This window comes from Nothobranchius furzeri, chromosome 10, assembly GCF_043380555.1.
Source record: "Nothobranchius furzeri strain GRZ-AD chromosome 10, NfurGRZ-RIMD1, whole genome shotgun sequence".
Taxonomy (NCBI): domain Eukaryota; kingdom Metazoa; phylum Chordata; class Actinopteri; order Cyprinodontiformes; family Nothobranchiidae; genus Nothobranchius; species Nothobranchius furzeri.
This window is the reverse complement of record NC_091750.1, coordinates 40,343,827-40,362,329: the sequence shown is the minus strand read 5'-3', so window position 1 is coordinate 40,362,329 and position 18,503 is coordinate 40,343,827. Positions and strand designations below refer to the sequence as shown.

The 18,503-nt window shown below is 40.4% G+C and overlaps 2 protein-coding genes and 1 pseudogene across 3 annotated transcripts in view; 2 read left to right on the top strand and 1 right to left on the bottom strand.

Annotated features, from left to right (window-relative positions):
- The window catches only part of LOC107386036 (SH2 domain-containing protein 3C), a 49,620-nt gene that overhangs the window by 10,197 nt on the left and 20,920 nt on the right, over positions 1–18,503 (bottom strand). The gene's annotated exons all lie outside the window — the stretch shown is intronic.
- Positions 1,768–18,349, top strand: LOC107386037 (UDP-glucuronosyltransferase 2A2). Of its 2 annotated transcripts, XM_070555650.1 has the most exons (3): positions 1,768–2,547; positions 7,082–7,250; positions 16,247–18,349. In XM_070555650.1, exon 3 carries the CDS (start codon positions 16,249–16,251, stop codon positions 17,827–17,829), a length of 1,581 nt encoding a protein of 526 aa, XP_070411751.1. In that variant the 5' UTR covers positions 1,768–2,547; positions 7,082–7,250; positions 16,247–16,248; the 3' UTR covers positions 17,830–18,349. The 2 variants fall into 2 exon arrangements, with proteins under 2 accessions (XP_070411751.1, XP_054586394.1); XM_054730419.2 differs by lacking the exon at positions 1,768–2,547 and having other exon boundaries at positions 6,628–7,250.
- Positions 9,851–16,240, top strand: LOC139072143 (UDP-glucuronosyltransferase 2B1-like; annotated as a pseudogene).

Here is an 18,503-nt window from a genome sequence, read left to right as displayed (position 1 = left end):
GCCCGTATCCAGCATGTTTTAGTTTTAACCCTGCTTCAACACACCTGATTTCAATCAGCAGGTGATTAACAGGCTTCTGCAGAACTGAATAAGCTGCTGCACAGGTGATTTAACCACTGAATCAAGTGCGTTGGAGCAGAGAAACAAGGAAAACATGCTGGATACTGGCTTTCCAGGACCAGAAGTGAGAACCACTGCTTTAGCTGCTCTGAGTGCAGCTGATACTTTCCTTGATCACGTCCTGTTTAAACATTTTTGTTAAGACAAAAAAAAAGATGAAAGAAAAACAGGCAAGAACACTTTTTACTATTTATCAGCGGAGAAAAAAACATATTACTGGGACTTAATTTAGTCATCTATGTAACTCAGGGGTCTGCACAGTTTAAAATCCCATTAGTTACATGCTGGTGAAATTACATCTCTGAATCTTACCCATCCCCATGGGGAGGGGTGAGCTGCAGCTGCGGTTGTGCTCAAAAACTATTTGGTGGTTTAAAGGCTGAATAAGGAGCATGGACCTCTGGTGACATTTAGTGTTTGGAGGTGGTAGCTGGAACAGAAGACATTTTCCAGCCATTGGGGTGTTGGTTCACTGTTTACACGTTAAGTGGCCAGCCAGCACCATGTCCAGTGACAAATTGTACAAGATAAGGACTAAGTTCTACTAATAAGTTTAATTTACAACAGTATTTACTGTTAGAACATCTTCTGGACTAAGAATCAGCTGCTTGATTTGTCAAGTCTGCCACTTCACACAATCCCAGCCTCGCTTTGCCGAGCGGAAAGTTTAGCGCAACAGTGCCCTTTAGTGACTGGTAGATGTAAACTTAAACCCAGTGTTGTGCTCAACAAAAGTAATATTTGGTTATTTATTTTTTAATTATAGCCTTTAAAGAGCAAATAGCAGGTTACTTTTTTTTCTAGTTCTTGTAAAATGCTGTCCAAAACATACTTAGAAAATCTTATTATGGATATTTGGTTTAGAAACACACAACAGCAGTGTTCTAGTAAAAAGTTCCTTTCTCTTGTTTCTAACTCTGAACCTCTGACGTAACCAAAGGGAGTTAGAAGCTAGGCTGCCTCAGCTCAGTGTGGAGAATGGCTAGTTTTAGGGTAGAGAGGTCATGTGATCCAGTCAGTGTGTGTGTTTACTAGTGTTGGGTTGTGTTCATGTTGATAAACTAGAGTGTGTGAAGGCTGCACCAACTCCAGCCTGTCTGGACATCGAGTCCACGGGTTTCCAGATCAGAGGAACAGCGCTTCTATCTCTGTGCCTGAGGGTGTTTCTGCAGCTGAAAAGACGGACTTCTGTAGCCTACATCGGTCGGTACCGGGACAGGGAGGTCCGCGCTGGGGCTGCAGAGACCCGTAGTGTGGTCTAAAAAATTAAATGTGGATTTCTGGAGCTCAGATCACCGTCAGAATTGACCACCTGAAGAGATGCATGGCTCAGCGGGCCAGTTGATTTCCGGATCGGAACTGGATTAGAACTGCCATGCCTGGACCACCAGGAGAGGATCATGCACCTCTTTTAAAAATCCCAGCTGGACTGGCTCGCTGGTGTCTGGGTCGGATCCAGCTCACAGAAGCCCACATGAGCTCCAGAACCGGATTGCAGGCATCTCTCTCTAAGCTAAACTAGGTTAGGTGAACGGATATTAACGAGTATGAGACCGCTGACAGACGCTAGTATTAATATTACATTAACTGACCGATACTATTTTACCTGTCTGGTACATGATAGTAATCTGTACTATACTGTGATGTTAGCACACAAGTTAACATGGTTAACTCACAAGCTGCCCCCCGCTGCTTCTCCTTAATCTCTCTACTATGGCTGATGGTTTCTCCCTCTGGTTTGTCTCTGCTCTCTGGGGCATGCAGCAAACTCATAACTTTATGATTCTGGTCCATCCGAAGTAGAATTATTAAACATTTAAAGTTTCCTCTGTCAGAGCCGCATTAGAATCCCTATTTTTCTCTGGATTTAGCTAACAGGACTCCCTCAGCTGATGTCACTTGGTTTGGCAAAAAAATAAAATAAAATAACATTTTTCTCACAAAAATTACTCTAACTCCTACTGCACACTGGAAGCAAAAACGGCGCGGAACGGCAGCAGAAAGGTTTACTCGCGACATTCACTGCACTGTCATGAGCCAAGGTGTGTCCTCCCCGCTATAACAGATCTCTGAGCTTGTTCCAGGTGGGAGAGGTGGAGAGACACCAGCTGTGAGCAATCCACAATCATCAGGTCGGAGATGAAAGGAGGACTGAGACACAACACTACGCCGGATGATACTACGATCTGGGTAGTTCCAACCACCGGTGATTTTTGACCTTAGGTTTTTGTGCTACCTTGTTATTAAAACCGTATTGTTGGATCATTTTTGTTGAACTTTGCCTTGCCTCAGCTTCTCAATCATACCTCCGCTGACATCTGCAATAACCTCCTGGACCACCTCAGGCCACGTCCTCCCACCCCTCACCCTGGAAATCAGGACCCCTTGGCTCAGTATTCCTCCCCAGCTCTCGGTTCCCAGCCACTAGTAAGTCCTGGAGCTTCACATTCCCTCTCAGCAATACCAAGGACTCTTGGTATTGCTGTTCCTGGCGTATCCTCTCACTGGACTTTCCAGTGCACCCTTAGTTCCTGTTTTGATTAATAAATAACTTTTATTCATTTTACATACCTGTTGCATTGTGTTGATTCTGCATAACTTGGGTCAGAGCCCTTCCCCTAAACATGACACACTGAAATGCACACAGGGAGAGTCTCAGCAGCAAAGCGGCTTCTCTGCTGTGCTCCTCGCTCACCTCGTGAGATCACAAAATCCCTTGAGACTTTTACCAACCTCCTCGCAAAATCACAATATCCCTCGAGGCTTCAAAGATTATGATTTGTTTTCGCAATCCCCCATTAAACCAACAATAAAATCACATTTGATATAGCTGTTTTATGTCATATGTGATCTTGTTCCTCTCCATTGCCAGGATGAAAGCCATGAAAACACACCGCTGTACTTCTGGAATGATGCTGTGCGAAAATATTATCATCATCATCATCATCATCACCTTAATTTATAAAAGCACCTTACAGACATATATCATGTCACCAAGGTGCTGCTCAAGACTAAACTAAAAAGTTAAAAACAAAGAATATATAGGAACCCAATAAAAAAAATTAAAACAGCTAAATACAAAACATCAGTTAACACACAGATTTAAAAGCCAGATTATAATAAAGAGTCTTCAGCGCCTTCTTAAAAACCTCTACTGACGTGGAGAGTCGCACTGATAATGGAAGATCATTCCATAATTTTGGGCCTGCTACTGAAAAAGCCCTGTCTCCTCTTGTTTTGAGCATAGTTGCAGGGACTAGAAGCATATGGTGACTCTCTGAGCAGAGCGCACGACTAGGTATATATGGCTGTAGCAAGTCAGATAAATATTCTGGTGCCATCCCATTCAATGCCTTAAAAACCAATAAAACGCACTCTGAAAACGACCGGTAACCAGTGCAGATTTGCCAGGATGGGTGTCACATGATCATATTTCCTTTTCCCTTCTAGGAATCTTGCCACAGTGTTTTGCACAAGCTGAAGACGAGCTACTGTACTCTGTCTCACCCCAATTAAGACAGAGTTACAGTAGTCTAAACGAGAGGTGATAAACGCATGCACAACAGTCTCGAGGTCCTTTCTAGTTAAAAATGACGTCACTTTGGCTAGACGTCGCAAGTGGTAAAAAAAGGATGATACAACTGCACCCACATGTGCATCAAAGGTGAAAGCGTTATCTAATGTCACTCCTAAGTTGACCGCCGAAGAACGTAGGTAGGCATTCATATCCCTACAATCTGGTTTTGATGGCTCTAAATCACGATGTAACCCAAACAGCACTGCCTCAGTTTTGCTTTCATTCAGACATAAAAAATTGTCCGTCAACCATGACTTAACTTCAGTTAGACAGTGCATTAAGGTAATAATGGGATAGTTGCTTCTATAATCCAAGGGTAAGTAAAGTTGGCAATCGTCAGCATACATATGAAATCGAATTCCATACTTCCTCATGATGTCCCCCAGTGGCAATATGTAAATCAAAAACAATAGTGGTCCTAATATTGAACCCTGTGGGACCCCCCCACTGCAGGTGTGTGAATCCAGAACTGAACCCACCCATCCTTACACTTACAGTCCTATCCTTCAAATAAGATCTGAACCAGTCTAAGGCCAGATCAGAGATTCCGACATTATACTCCAAACGATGGGCAACACTTCGTGGTCCACAGTGTCGAACGCAGCTGTAAGGCCCAACAAAACAAGTAGCACAGGATTTCCCCTATCAGTTTCCAACATAATGTCATTTAATACCTTTATCAGTGCCATTTCCATACTATGAAAAGCTTTAAAGCCAGACTGAAAAGTTTCCTTAATGTTAGACTCTTCTAGAAATCCATTAACTGAGTATAGACACATTTTTCCAGAATTTTACTCGGAAAAGGGAGCTTTGAGTTCCGGTAGTTGCAAGGCTGCATACCATCTAACCCAGATCTCTTTAACAGTGGGTTAATAACAGTCTTTTTAAAATCAATTGGGACGTAACCAGAGACAAAACTGCTATTAATAACTTTCAATATTAATGGTGCTATTCCATGAAAGACTTCCTTAAACAGCCGTGGTGGTATGATGTCTTCAGGAGATCCACTCAGTTTAATTATGTCCACCAACTTAACTAAGTCATCAAGGGATACTGGCTGAAAAGACTCTAAATGTCTATCCAAAGGAAATGAGGGAGTTCGCATATTTGCTCTTGACAGTGCAGAACGCAACAATGCCACCTTTTCAATAAAAAATCCAAGAAAACTAGTACACATCTCGTCTGATGGCTGTGCAGGGAAACCATTATCCACATTAAACTGCACATCAAACCAGGCAATCAGTAACATTGGAGTAACATTGGAGCACCACAGGGGACTGTACTCTCACCATTCCTTTTCACCCTGTACACCTCAGACTTCCAGTACAAATCAGAGACCTGTCATCTACAGAAATACTCAGATGACTCTGCAGTTGTCGGGTGTATCAGAGATGGACAGGAAGCTGAGTACAGAGAGCTGGTGGAGCGCTTTGTGGCATGGTGTGGAAACAATAATTTGACCTTGAACGTGAACAAAACAAAGGAGATGATTTTAGACTTCAGAAGAAACAGGGTGGAGTCAAACACTGTTTCCATCATGGGAGAAGAAGTGGAGGTGGTTGAGGAATACAAATACCTTGGAGTTCACCTGGACAACAGACTGGACTGGAGAAAGAACAGCGAAGCCGTTTACAAGAAGGGACACAGCAGACTGCACTTCTTGAGGACGCTTAGGTCCTTCAATGTCTGTAGCAAGATGCTGCAGATCTTCTACAAGTCTGTTGTTGAGAGTGTAATCTCTTCAGCCATCGTCTGTCGGGGTAGCAGCATCAGAAGCAGGGACCTGAAAAGGCTCAACAGCCTAATAAAAAAGTCTGGTTCTGTTCTGGGGACGACTGTGGAACCACTGGAGGAGATAATGAAAAGAAGGATTCTCCAGAGAATCAAGAAAATGATGGACAACACTGAGCATTCTCTTCACAAGACTGTCCGACAACAGAAGAGTGTCTTCAGTCAGAGGCTTCTTCAGTTTCGCTGCAACACTGACCGCTACTGGAGATCCTTCCTGCCAACAGCCATCGTAATATACAATAACTCTTTGATGACTTGATTATCATTATTATTCTGAGCTACTACAGCAATCAATTTCCCTCTGGGATTAATAAAGTATTTTTGAATTTGAATTTGAATTTGAATTTATTACAGCATTAATTGAGGCATTAAGCATTCTAGAGTTGTTACAATTAGAATCGACTAGGTTTGAATTATAGTCAGTCTTTGCCTTTTTAGCAAACTCCTGGTAATTTTTCCAGCTTTCCCTTAGGGCAATCAGGGAGCCATGCAGTTTGTCCTTTTTCCATTTTCTCTCACATCTCCTGCATTCCTGTGATCAAAGCCTACTGGTTGTGCAACGCTGCTCTCTGCAGCCAGCCCCTGGGTCCCTGGGTCAGATCCCACCAGATCCCACTAGGCAGCCACCGGGATCGATCAGGTAGACTCCAAAAATCTTAAACTAACCCTAACTGTTCCATATTCCACCTTTAATCCCTCAATTCAACCTTTCAATCCAACCCTTCAAAGCTAAGTGTCAAACAAGGAGGCATGGGGTTCCATTTTTAAAGTCTTTAGTATGACCCGACTGTGGATTTGAACCCCCGATTTCCCAGTCCCAGAGTGGACACTCATACCACTAGCAACTGATTAGGTTAATAAGTAAAAGAGACTTTAGGTTAATGATTAATCTGAATAGAACATGTCGTACTATTGCTTTAAGTGACTTCTGTGTCTGTGCCTCATGTTGTCAGGGTCATAATAAACTGATAACGGTTTTATTGCTGCTTCAGTCCACTTTTAATGGATGGTTTACAAGATGACTCCCTCTTAGCAGATTTAGGTATTATTTTTATATGAACTTTTCTGTGTAGTTTATTTAAATCTAATCATTTTTCACATATAAACACTCACTGACTTTACTGATGTCACTTAGCTTATGTTATGCAGTAAATGTTTGGATAAATGCAGCTGGACACTGAACTTTACTCACACTAAAGGTCATTTAGGTTTATTTCTCTAATGCTGCAAACATATCAGCTGACTTTTATTTATCGTTTACTTTATAAAAAAGATGATGGCTTTTAAATTTTTATTTAAGAAAAATACATTTTTGTAATTATAGAGAAAATCTGTTTATGAAAACCTTGAGGTTTAACCATGAATTAACCACCAGAAATAATTAAGAAAGGTCAGCAGCACTTTAAGAAAAGTTTACACTAAACTGAAAACGCAAAAGTAAGTGATTAAAAGTTCATACAAGCAAAACGTGACAGGTATATTTTCCAGTTAGATCCCTTTGTTCTACAAACACATGCAGCCACAGACGGATGTTATCTCTGCACCACATCTGAAGTCCTAATCAGTTTGTCATGTGATTACGTTTCTGCTCAGCCCTCCCTGAGGTCATTACTCTACCCCTGCTGCAGCTCCAGGATCCAGCACACACTATGAACTCAACCCCAGAGAAGAACGTCGATCCAAAATCTGTCAAAAGAGACTGGATGCACGGACAGCAAGCTCTGGCTGAAGCGTGACAAATCATTCAGCTGAAGTGTTCCCGGTAAGTTTATTTTATAATAGAGGGGAAAGTAATAAACCAGTAATTACAAAAGAGAGTTTGAAGTTGCAGGAAATCTGATGGTGTGTTTACGCCTGACGGTTTGTTTATGGGGTTAAATCCTAAATTACAACAGTGCAACATAGTAATTTCCAGATGTTCCTGCTGAAAACAAGTCTTTACTTGAAATAAATCAGGCCGCCTTACTGTGAACATCTGTAAAAAAAACTTGTTTCAGGAGGATTAAAATGTATCTCTCAGGGTGCCTTGGTTTTCTTGAGAACACGTTGTACTTTTCAACATTTACACTGTAAATTCCTCTTTAAATGTACTTTATTTAACCCTCTCATAAATACATTTGTATTAAAATGAGTAATATGAACTCTCTTTAGACTTATGTAGGATGCCAAGTGCCTTGTTAGGCTGATATGTGCCGCTTTGCTTTCTGTGAGAACGCACTGAATAGAAACAAACTTTCAAACTTTGCTCTTTAGAAACACAAAAGACAGATTTTCAATCCTCTTTGTAGAAATTCAGTTGTTATTGATAAGTCATGTGTAAATAAGCACAAAGCTTTGAAACCTGAGTAAATAATGTACTGAATGTTCTTGCAAACCTCTAGGGGTTTAATGGAATTTCCACATTGTGGCTGTAATCAGGAAACTGGTACTGAGTAGCAGACAATCTAGAAGTTATGCAAGGGTGGGAATGGATTCCCTTGGCCAAATGAATTGTCTAAAATCTGTTCTGCTGAGATTTTTTTGGTACCCAATAGTGTACTTAACTAAAAACTTTCTTTTGGGGAAAATGTTCTTCTTTATTTTTTATTTTTTTGCACGTTAGAAATACATCCATACATCCTTCCTCTATTTTGCAATCAAAGGTAAAAAATACTCCTGAAGCCAACTTACACATCTGGTTACACAGAACTGTCTGCACCACATCAGAAAATGCTGTTTTTATACGTTTTTGTCTTAAAAGTGCGTAATTAACTCTCTAACAATGAAACATTCACAGCAAACACATCACATGAGGTAACACATCAAATTTGCCGTATTGAAATGAAAATCTGCCTGAATGTCGATGATGTTAACAGGGTCTCAGCAAAGTCTTATGGTACCTATTAAGATTTTACATCTGTAAGTAGGTTTGGTGAATTATTGATGAGATGCCTGTACATAGGGTCCTGGATGGAACATGAGGGAGTGAGGTGGCAGTGTTTCAGTTGCGTCGTAGTGTTTAAGAATCTCAAGCAGAGAGGTCAGGGGTAAATTTATTCAGTACAAATTAATACACAGGTGGTACTTCACTCCGTCCAAACTTTATAGAATGGGAATCAGTACCAGTAATAAATGTTGGAAATGTAGGTCAGATCCAGGGGCATTTCTGCATGCTATTTGGGAATGTGGGAAAGTTTATCCCTTTTGGCAAAAAGTATTGGACAAAATAGGTAGGTGGATTGGTATGTTAATACCCTTGTCACCAAGATTGTGTTTATTAGGGGATCGGTCGGTGTTGCCTGGGGTTTCAAAATATGATTTTGTGGTTATAAAGGTGGGGGTGATTGCAGCGGCCCGAGTTATCCTCAGTGTATGGAAGCAACCATCTCCTCCAGAATATAATAGGTGGGAAGAAAATATGCTGAAAATGGTGGCATATGAAAAATTTTTGGCTAGGATTAATGATGATAGGGAGGGTTTTGACAAATCATGGGGACGGGTTTTTGGCTAAGACGGTTGGAATTTATTTGGTTGGAGCGATCATCTTCAGTTTAATCTTATGCGTACTGCGCTGCATGTTAGTAAGTATTGAAAATAGACCAAAAATACAAAGGTGAATTTATCATGGAATTGGAAGCTGTCCTTTTTATTTTATTTAATTTTTTTCTGTTGTTGTTTTGTTTTTGACTGTTCTGTTTTCGTTTCTATGTTCTCATGTGGTTAAAAGTTAAAAGTAAATAAAGACTTCAATTACAAAAAAAAAAGAATCTCAAGCAGCATTGCAGATGCTTGGAGAAACCCATTTGTAGCATCATGAGTGCCTTGAACACTGAACAAAAATTTTCCTATCATAAAGGTTTTGGAGAATACTGTTGGGCTGTAAACCTTTCTACATGTTTTGATGCGTAAGCTAAAGTGAGGCTACCACTAGGTGTGTTTCCATTGCTGGAACTTCAGGGCAAATTGTGGGAGGGGGAAATTGATGGAGAGATATGATGTACCAGTCCCCCCAGCTGTTGAGTCTCCATTAAATTTTCAGGGCTCTGCACATACGTCAGCATATCGTGACTGCTTGGGCAGTGAGTGATAATCAGTGCCAAAAAGCGTCCACAATAGTATTATAGACACTAAAAGCATTTAGTTTTGGGCCATTCCCATCTGTACCGGGTCGGCCCGGGCCGGGTAGCGTAGGTTGTTTACATATCTGGGTGGCCTGATATTTTTCCGGGCCAACCAAGGCTCATTCTCAGCCCTCTTCTCGAGGGGGTCTGCTTCAGGCCGACCAGGGCCAACACACCCACTGCTGACAGCAAATTCACACCTTCCATTAGAGCAAGCCTCTGATTGGTGGGTAGAATCAGCCCACATGGGCTTAAGACAAGGATGTGTGGTATCAACCGGGCCAGGCTGGGGCCGACTGGGGCTATCCGGCCCGGGCCGACCTGGTACAGATGGGAAAGGCCCGTTTGTCGAAGCATATCTTAGTTTAATCCATTCAGAGAACAAGAGCAGCCGAGTTTTTTACATTGCTGTGTGACACAATAAAGCCCAGGAATTAAAGTAGCTTTCCGGAGTTTTCTACTTTCAGAAATGATGAATGATTTGTCAGAAATCCGTGAAAGTGATTATCCTATCATGTACCGTGATATCACGTAAGCAACATGTCTTTTTTATTTATTTATTTGCTAACCACGCCCCCTGCTCCGCAGAGCTCCGTGCATTAGGAAACTGAGCGCCGACCAGAACTAACCAATAGCGTTAGACTACTGCTTAGATGCTTCAAATGTAAGGAGTACCTCGGCTGATGCAGAGCTGATGAACTTTTCACAGACAAGTGAGTCTCTAAAATATAAATATATGAGAACAAAACATGACATGAGAATAATACTCATAAAATAACATGTTTTAGCTGTTTGTTGGCTACAGAAGCACATTTATCAACAAGAAACGTGAGCGACAGACTTTTTGTGTGATATGCTTGTCAGCCACTAGATGGTGCCATCGGATCAGAGAAATACTCCGGAAAGAGACTTGAGGTCATTGTGGGGAATTTTCCCAAGTTTTCAAGTGTAGAAAATTTAGTGAGGTGATGTGGAGGAAATCCACCGTGTTTTCCGATATTGGAGTTCATTTTTAAATGTGATCGGTGTTTATTTTTTCACTTTCATTCTGCTTTACCAGCAACTCTAAAAGAAAGAATGAAAGAAGAAAGAAAACTATCTCCTATATAGCGCCTCTCAAGATAAAAATCATGACATGCTTCACAAGAACAAAATATTTACAATATAGAAAAAAAGATTTTAAAATATGGTTAAAATTTGAAATAAATAAGCTAAATATTTTGACTAAATAATGTAAGGAAAGGGAAAGACAAAATAAACAGGATAGATGGAAATCAAAGACCTCTTATGATGAATTAAATAAATGGACACAGTGTTCCCTACACCCCCAGCAGGTCCCTGAGGTCCAGTGATCAAAGCCCACTGGTTGTGCAGCACCAGGCTAAAGGCCAAAGGTGACAGATCAGCTGCTGCTGTGGCCCCCAGACTCTGGACCTCTCTCCCCCTGAGCCTGAGATCAGTGGACTCGGTGGACTCCTTTAAAAAGCAGCTGAAGACACTTGTTCAAGCTGGTTTTTGCATGACCTTCATCACCCTCTCCTTGTTCTGCTCTCTCCACCTTCCTCAGGATCCACTGATTTCCCTCTTTCCTATTCACTCTCTCTTTCTTTACATATTTTTATCACAATTGTCTATTTTTTGCTCATTTTAAATATATTTTAAACATTTTCTAAATTCTTTTTTATATTTTAAATTTTTTGTTTTTGTGAAGCGCCCCGTGATTTTTATCTTGAAAGGCGCTTTAGAAAATATCTTTTCTTCTTCTTCTTCTTCTTCAAACTACTGTCTAAAGTATATAAGACACTGTACAAAATTAACTATTCCATAGCAATTCCTATAGAAAAATGGGAGGGGGATCTGTCAGTCACCTTTGACCAGAATTGCTGGTCTCAAATTTGTATACACTGCACAGACAAAATTCCTGACAATTATATCCACTCATTGTGGTCCCGTCCACCTGTTCAGGGATTTTTGTGTAGAGTATGTGAAGACCTGTCAAAGGGTCTGAAATGTGATACCGCAACTTCCCCCTCTTTTTGTTTGCTAGGAAACCTGGATGATGTCCTGATGGAAACCAATTGGTTTGTGTGGCTTTGACTTGCCATATACATCGCAAAAAAACTGTTCTCATGAACTAGAAAAATAAAGATATTCTTTGCATTAACCAGTATATACATCTTTTGTTGGATCTTATTACACTTGAGCCAGCCTCTGCTTCCAATATAAAACAATCTATCTGGGCTCCTTTGATCGGTTCCATCCCATAGCGATGATGGGGGGGTCACTGATATTGTCCTACACAAAGCTGTGGTTGATGTGATGGAAGGTCCAAGTTTGGAGCATGTGGAGGTTTCCTGGGGGAGTCTGGGGGGCTGCTGCCCCACTCTAGTGGTGCTTGGGTGGTCTTGGTGGGTGGGCTTCTGGCGGCCGTGTGTGGGTCCTTGGGAGGTCTTGACGGTGGCCACAGGTCGCTGCCTGATAGCTGAATCGCCTCTAGGTGGGTCTGGGTGAGGGCATGGTGGCTAGGGGTGTGGGGGCAGTCAACCCCAGATGAGTATCTGAGCTGGCCTGGGGATTGGGTCCTGGCTTGTATGCTGCTGGCAGCCTCACCACAAATGCCAGTTATGCAGTTATTTCGGTAGTTATGCTGCAATAGGCCTAGACTGATGGAGGACATACTGATCGCTTTCCACACTCGACTACTTTCTTCTACAATGTGCTCTTTAACTGTGTTATTTCCTGCTATTTCAGCTGCTAACTTTATTTTTTCTCTAAGTCGGTGACTCGATGCAACCTGTTGGGTTCCTCATATAGGAAACTTGTTACTGATTAGCTTAATGAACGGACCTGTATTGGAATGTTTACTTTTTGAAGTGCCTTGAAAAGACTTGTCGCACACACAAACACCCACCCACATATACACACACTCACCCCCCCCCCCCCCCCCCCAACACACGCACACAACATATATCGAGTAGTGTTGCTATGGCTACATTGATTTCTTAGTAAATATTCTATTTAGTAAGAGATAAACTTTATTGTCTTTATCTTAGTGAACATATCAGAGCTGACTGATGAGATGACTTTCATGCAAGAACATCCTGCAATATATTTTTACAATTCTCCACGTTTGGTACTTTGTGACACTAAACTACAAACCCTTAGTTCATCGTCACTTTGGCAGCTACATTACATGGAGCTGTTCCAGCTGGCTGACATCTGGCTGTTGAGAGATGATCTCACCTTAGTGTTTCCACAATCCACAATGTCAAACATTGACTACATGGCAGGATTTCAATGCAAACCCTCCAAACCTCTCACCAGAGTTCAGGTGAACATGGAGTCATTGTTGTGACATCAGGGACTCTGGTGGAGACACTACCCAAGGATATCTCTGAGGACATTGCTGCTGCTTTTGCGGAACTCTGCCAGAAGGTCATCTGGAGACGCCAAGCCAAGAAACCATCCACCCTTGGAAACAATACTTTACTCTTGGACTGGTTACCCAAGAATGACCTTCTAGGACACCCTAAGACCAAGTTGTTTGTGGCTCATGGAGGCACTAATGGACTCCAAGAGGCCAACAACTATGGTGTCCCCCTTGTTAGGCTGCCCCTCATGTTAAATAATAATAAAAATTTATTTTATTTATAGGTGCCTTTCATGGCACTCAAGGTCACCTTACAGTAAGACAAGAAAGAACACATCATGATAAAACAAAGTAAGATCATCTCAATAAATCAATAAAGATTAAAAAGCAATAAAGCTGTCTGCTGTGACCAGCAAGACAACTTTATGGCATCAGGAGTGGGCAAAGTTCTGGACTATGAAACTGTGAATAGAGAAATATTTCTGGATGCTCTGAAGGAGGTTCTATATAAACCATCCTACAGGCAGAAAATAAAGAAGCTGTCCAATCTGCACAGGGATCAGCCCATGAAACCTCTGAATTGAGCCATCTTCTGGATTGAGTTTGTCATGAGGAAGAAAGGAGCTACACATTCGAAGACTGAGTCCTTACAAGATGTCCACTATCCAGTATTACTCCATCGACGTTCTAGCATTCATATTAATAGTTATACTTGCAGCAAAATCAAGTTTTGTTTCTGTTTTGAAGTTTCTCTGGAGTAGATTGTGTTAAAGAGGAAACATTTTGTGTCCAAATTTAGTAAAAGTTTACAAATTTGCATGCATTTCAATCAGAGCAGTAGTCAAGAAATCTAGACAAACTGTTAAAGTAGCAAAATATTTTGCTCAGCAGGTTTTCAAATATTTAGAATGGCTTGCAAGGCTATCAGAGTAGCATAAAATTGTTTATTTAGATTGTTGTTCACTAAATGATCTACCATGTTGTGCACAAATTGAACTTTTGGAATCACTTCATTTACAAAAATATTAGCAAGTAAAACTGATTTTGTTGTTTCTTTGGAGCCGTACCGAGTGAATTCCATCTTTCATTTCTTTTTAAATCACAGAAATGGTTTAATTACCTGCAACGTTTCGTTTGCGGCTGCAAACATCATCAGGCTGACGCCGATGGTGGCGTCACTTCCTTCGTTTATCCGCGGGCAGCAGATAAAGGGATTTTTGACTTTTTACTTGAGGGTTACACACATGCGTTGCTCTTTCCACAGATGCATGATCTTTAAGGTGCATTTCATCATAAAGCTGACTAATCAGGCTTTTTAATTTTCATCATAAAGTTGACTAATCAGGCTTTTTAATAAAATACAATCTATTGCAAAAAAGCCTGGTGTACTGTAAATGATTGACCCAATTTTTCTTTAAAATGTTCAATAAGATGTGATCATTCCATATAAATATGAAAAATCAATCTGATTGACCTTTGAATGTTTAATCAGAAGATTTTAGTGTTCTTTACTTATTCAGGGACCATAAACACACTTCGTATTAATTCAGAGTCATACTGTCCCGGATGAGCCCCCATTTATGTTACGTCCCCGACATGAAATGGTAAAATGTGAAGGATGGGGATAACATAAAAACTGGCGGAGGAGTTTAAAAGTGGTTTATTTGTACAAAAAGGTACAAATATAATAAATAAATAAATATCATTTTTATATAATTTATAAAAATGAATTTTTTTCTTTTCCCTAAACTAATGATTAAACATGACAAGGTGTGAATAATGATATGTAATGTAATGGATATAAAGTGATTTAATGTGATGTGTGGAATGCTGGAATGGAAGCTAGATGTTCTGCAAAACCTTTCCTGGGTATCTGAGAATTTGTTAAGTAAGGGTTGTAAAAGAATTAGGCTGTTTGTTAATTACAGATTTTTTTACAAAACCATCTGAAGCAATCAGTGTTGAATCTACGCACCCTTTGTGTGGAGATTCTCATGCGATTCGGTGGGTCAAGAGGTCGTGCTGGTCACTGCCAGTGGAGTTTGACCTCTGATATCAGGAACCCATAGATTAGCTCCGATAGGACCCGTCTAGTCTGAGATCTCTCCAGATGACGACAGGAAGCTGGAATGCTTGTTTGCATCTAAGTCTGTTTGTTTGGCTCTTAGAAGAGCCGTTTTGTCACCCGCAGCGTTGCAGAAAGGCTTTGACCTGAGGTCAAAAGATGGGATGGTTTAAAAATTGCTGTTCCCAAAGTGGCCAGCTCGAGAGTCGGCGAGAAATCAGGAAGTAATTCTTGTTTTATTAAACCCATTGTTTATAAATTTGGCAAATCAGAATTTGACATGTTTGAAGGCTTTACCAAAACATTTCTCAGACGTCACGCCTTCCTTCAGCTACTCAGAGAGGTTAACTCTTTGTGGGAAAGAGAATGTTTTAAAACACTTATGTGAAGTGAATGTTAACAATTAACTTATTATAATGTGTATGAGTGTAAATATTGATTAACTTGTTAAATCAAACACATACTGATCTGGTGTAGATCCGATCTGAAATGGATCATTGCAGGAACAACATTCATTTTAAAGGCATCATTGATTTAGGCACAGATTATTCAAACATTTGATTTAAACATCTTGCTCATTCAACACATATTATTCCAATTTATAACCTGTAAAGTTATTTATAATTCAAGATGACTTTTCCTCAGAGTGAAAGTGCAGCAGTCTGCATGAGTCCTGGAGTGAGAATGTTTTGTCTTCTTGCAGCAGCAAGAACTGGGGCAGTCTTGTTTTGGATTTGGGGCCAAACAGATGTTGTTTTCATGTCTGCAAATGAAAGGTTATTTTCAGGTCAATTTGTAGGGGAAAATTTGACCACTTGGTACGTTACACTGGTGATAATAAATAACGAATCAAGCATAAATGTTCTTACTTTTTATGCTAAGTTTATTTTCAAGATTAGGAAATAGACCTGCTGTATTGAAGTAAATCTGAGTCTTTTAGCAACTTGTTGATTTAACCATCTAAAATTTTTTTGTCTTAAATAACATCCCACTTATTTTAAAAGTGAGGTGGCAAAAAACAACTTCCAGTTGTCACATTCGTTTAATTTCTCTTAGCATATTAGAAATCAATTATCATGAATATTTGTCATGTCATTAGACTGACTGAATTTGTTAAATTAGCCAAAAGTTAAGTTACTTACTTTTTTAAACACACACACGTTTAAACCGAAGTCATTTTAGAAACAGACAGATCTAACACATCTTTTGTCAATCTCTTTCAGACATGTGCCAACCAGCCCTGCTGACACTTGCAGTCTTGCTCTGCACATCACCCTTGGTATATGGAGGAAAGGTTTTGGTGTTTCCCGTTGATGGAAGCCACTGGGTCAACATGAATGTTATTATCCAAGCACTTCACGCCAGAGGTCATGAAATCACAGTGTTACGCCCATCTGACACCTGGTATATCAAGGAAGACTCTCCTCACTACAAAGCAATCACCATTAATTCCTCAGCTGGATTTGACAAGGAACACTTTGGTTCTTATGTTATGCAAACAATAAACATGCGACGCAACGGCTCGTCAATTTGGTCTCGCATTTCTTTGGAATATGACCTAGTAAGACATTTCGATCTCATGACCAAGCAGGTGCTTCAAATGGTAGAAGACATTTTTGAGAACACAAAATTCATGCAGAGCCTTCAAGATGCAAACTATGATGTTCTCCTTACTGACCCTGCAATTGGTGGTGGTGTGCTTTTGGGCCATCGTTTGGGTCTTCCACTTGTCTTTAATGTTAGATGGACCATTCAGGGTGAGGGGCATCAAGCAATTGCACCATCGCCACTTTCATATGTCCCAATATCAGGATCAGAGCTGACTGATAAAATGACTTTTATGCAAAGGGTCAAGAACATTATTTACTATGTTTTTACATGTTTGCAAATTTTATATATTACAGAACCAAACTACCCTCCCTTTGTTCATCGTTACTTTGGCAGTGATGTACATTACATGGAGCTGTTTCAGGCAGCTGACATCTGGCTGATGAGAAATGACTTCACCTTTGAGTTTCCGCGACCCACAATGCCAAACATTGTCTACATGGCAGGATTTCAGTGCAAACCCTCCAAACCTCTCCCCAAAGAGTTGGAAGATTTTGTACAGGGATCTGGAGAACATGGGGTTATTGTCATGACATTAGGGACTCTGGTGGAAAAACTTCCTGATGATCTTGATGAGGAAATTGCTGCTGCTTTTGCAAACCTTCCCCAGAGGGTCATCTGGAGACACCAAGGCAAGAAACCATCCACCCTTGGAAACAATACTTTACTCTTGGACTGGTTACCCCAGAATGACCTCCTAGGACACCCTAAGACCAAGTTGTTTGTGGCTCATGGAGGTACTAATGGACTGCAGGAGGCCATCTACCATGGTGTCCCCCTGGTTGGGCTGCCTCTCTTGTTTGACCAACCAGATAATTTCTTTAGGATGGAATCAAGAGGTGTGGCCAAAGTCTTGGACATTGCAACAGTGAATAAAGAAATCTTCTTGGATGCTCTAAAAGAAGTTCTATATGAACCTTCCTACAGACAGAAGATGAAAGAGTTGTCCAGTCTTCACAGGGATCAGCCCATGAAACCCCTGGATCGAGCCATCTTCTGGATCGAGTTTGTCATGAGGCACAAAGGAGCTGCACATCTGCGGACAGAGTCCTACAAAATGTCCACCCTCCAGTACTACTCCATTGATGTTTTAATATTCATCTTGGCAGTTATAGCTGTAGCATTAACAGTTTTTACTTTCGTTATGAATTGTCTCTGGAGAAGGCTATACTATAGAGGAAAGATCAAAAACGAATGAAGTTCTGGTATACATACAACTCCTAAAACTGGCATTCAGCTTCATGGTGTTTTTCATTGTTCAAGTGTACTTCACAGAAGACTGTAGGGCGCAGTGCGAGTATTGAGACTGGGTCAGAGATAGTTGCAGTTGTTTCTTTATTCTTGCATTTGAAAACCATTGCGCTGAACAGAATAAAACATAAAAATTATTCATATTCCTAGACATACATGATAAGCATAGTTTTTGATACATTCTATTATGAACATTTTTTTTTCAATTAATTCATTTGTTGCTTTGTTTTTTATCTGTGGTCAAACACTTACAGATATGCGTCTGTAATTATAAAGGATGGAAAATTGAAAATTATATCTTTTATGTTGACTAAATAATTCAGGATCATGTTTATGTCAGAGAACATTAGGATACAAACTAATACAGGACATTAGGATTAGTCGAAATGTACCTATTGTGCGAATGTATGAAAGAGATGATTGTAACTTATGTTTGACATGTTTTTAAATAAAGTTCATCAAATCAAGGTTGACCACAAGTTTGACAATTGATGCTCTGTGATGAAAAGCTGGTCCTTAAATAACACTTTCTTAGGAGGTAGAGCTGGCTGTCCAGTAATTGGAAGGTTGCAGGTTGGATCCCAGCTCCGACCAGAGAATGTTGCTATTGAGCCCATGATA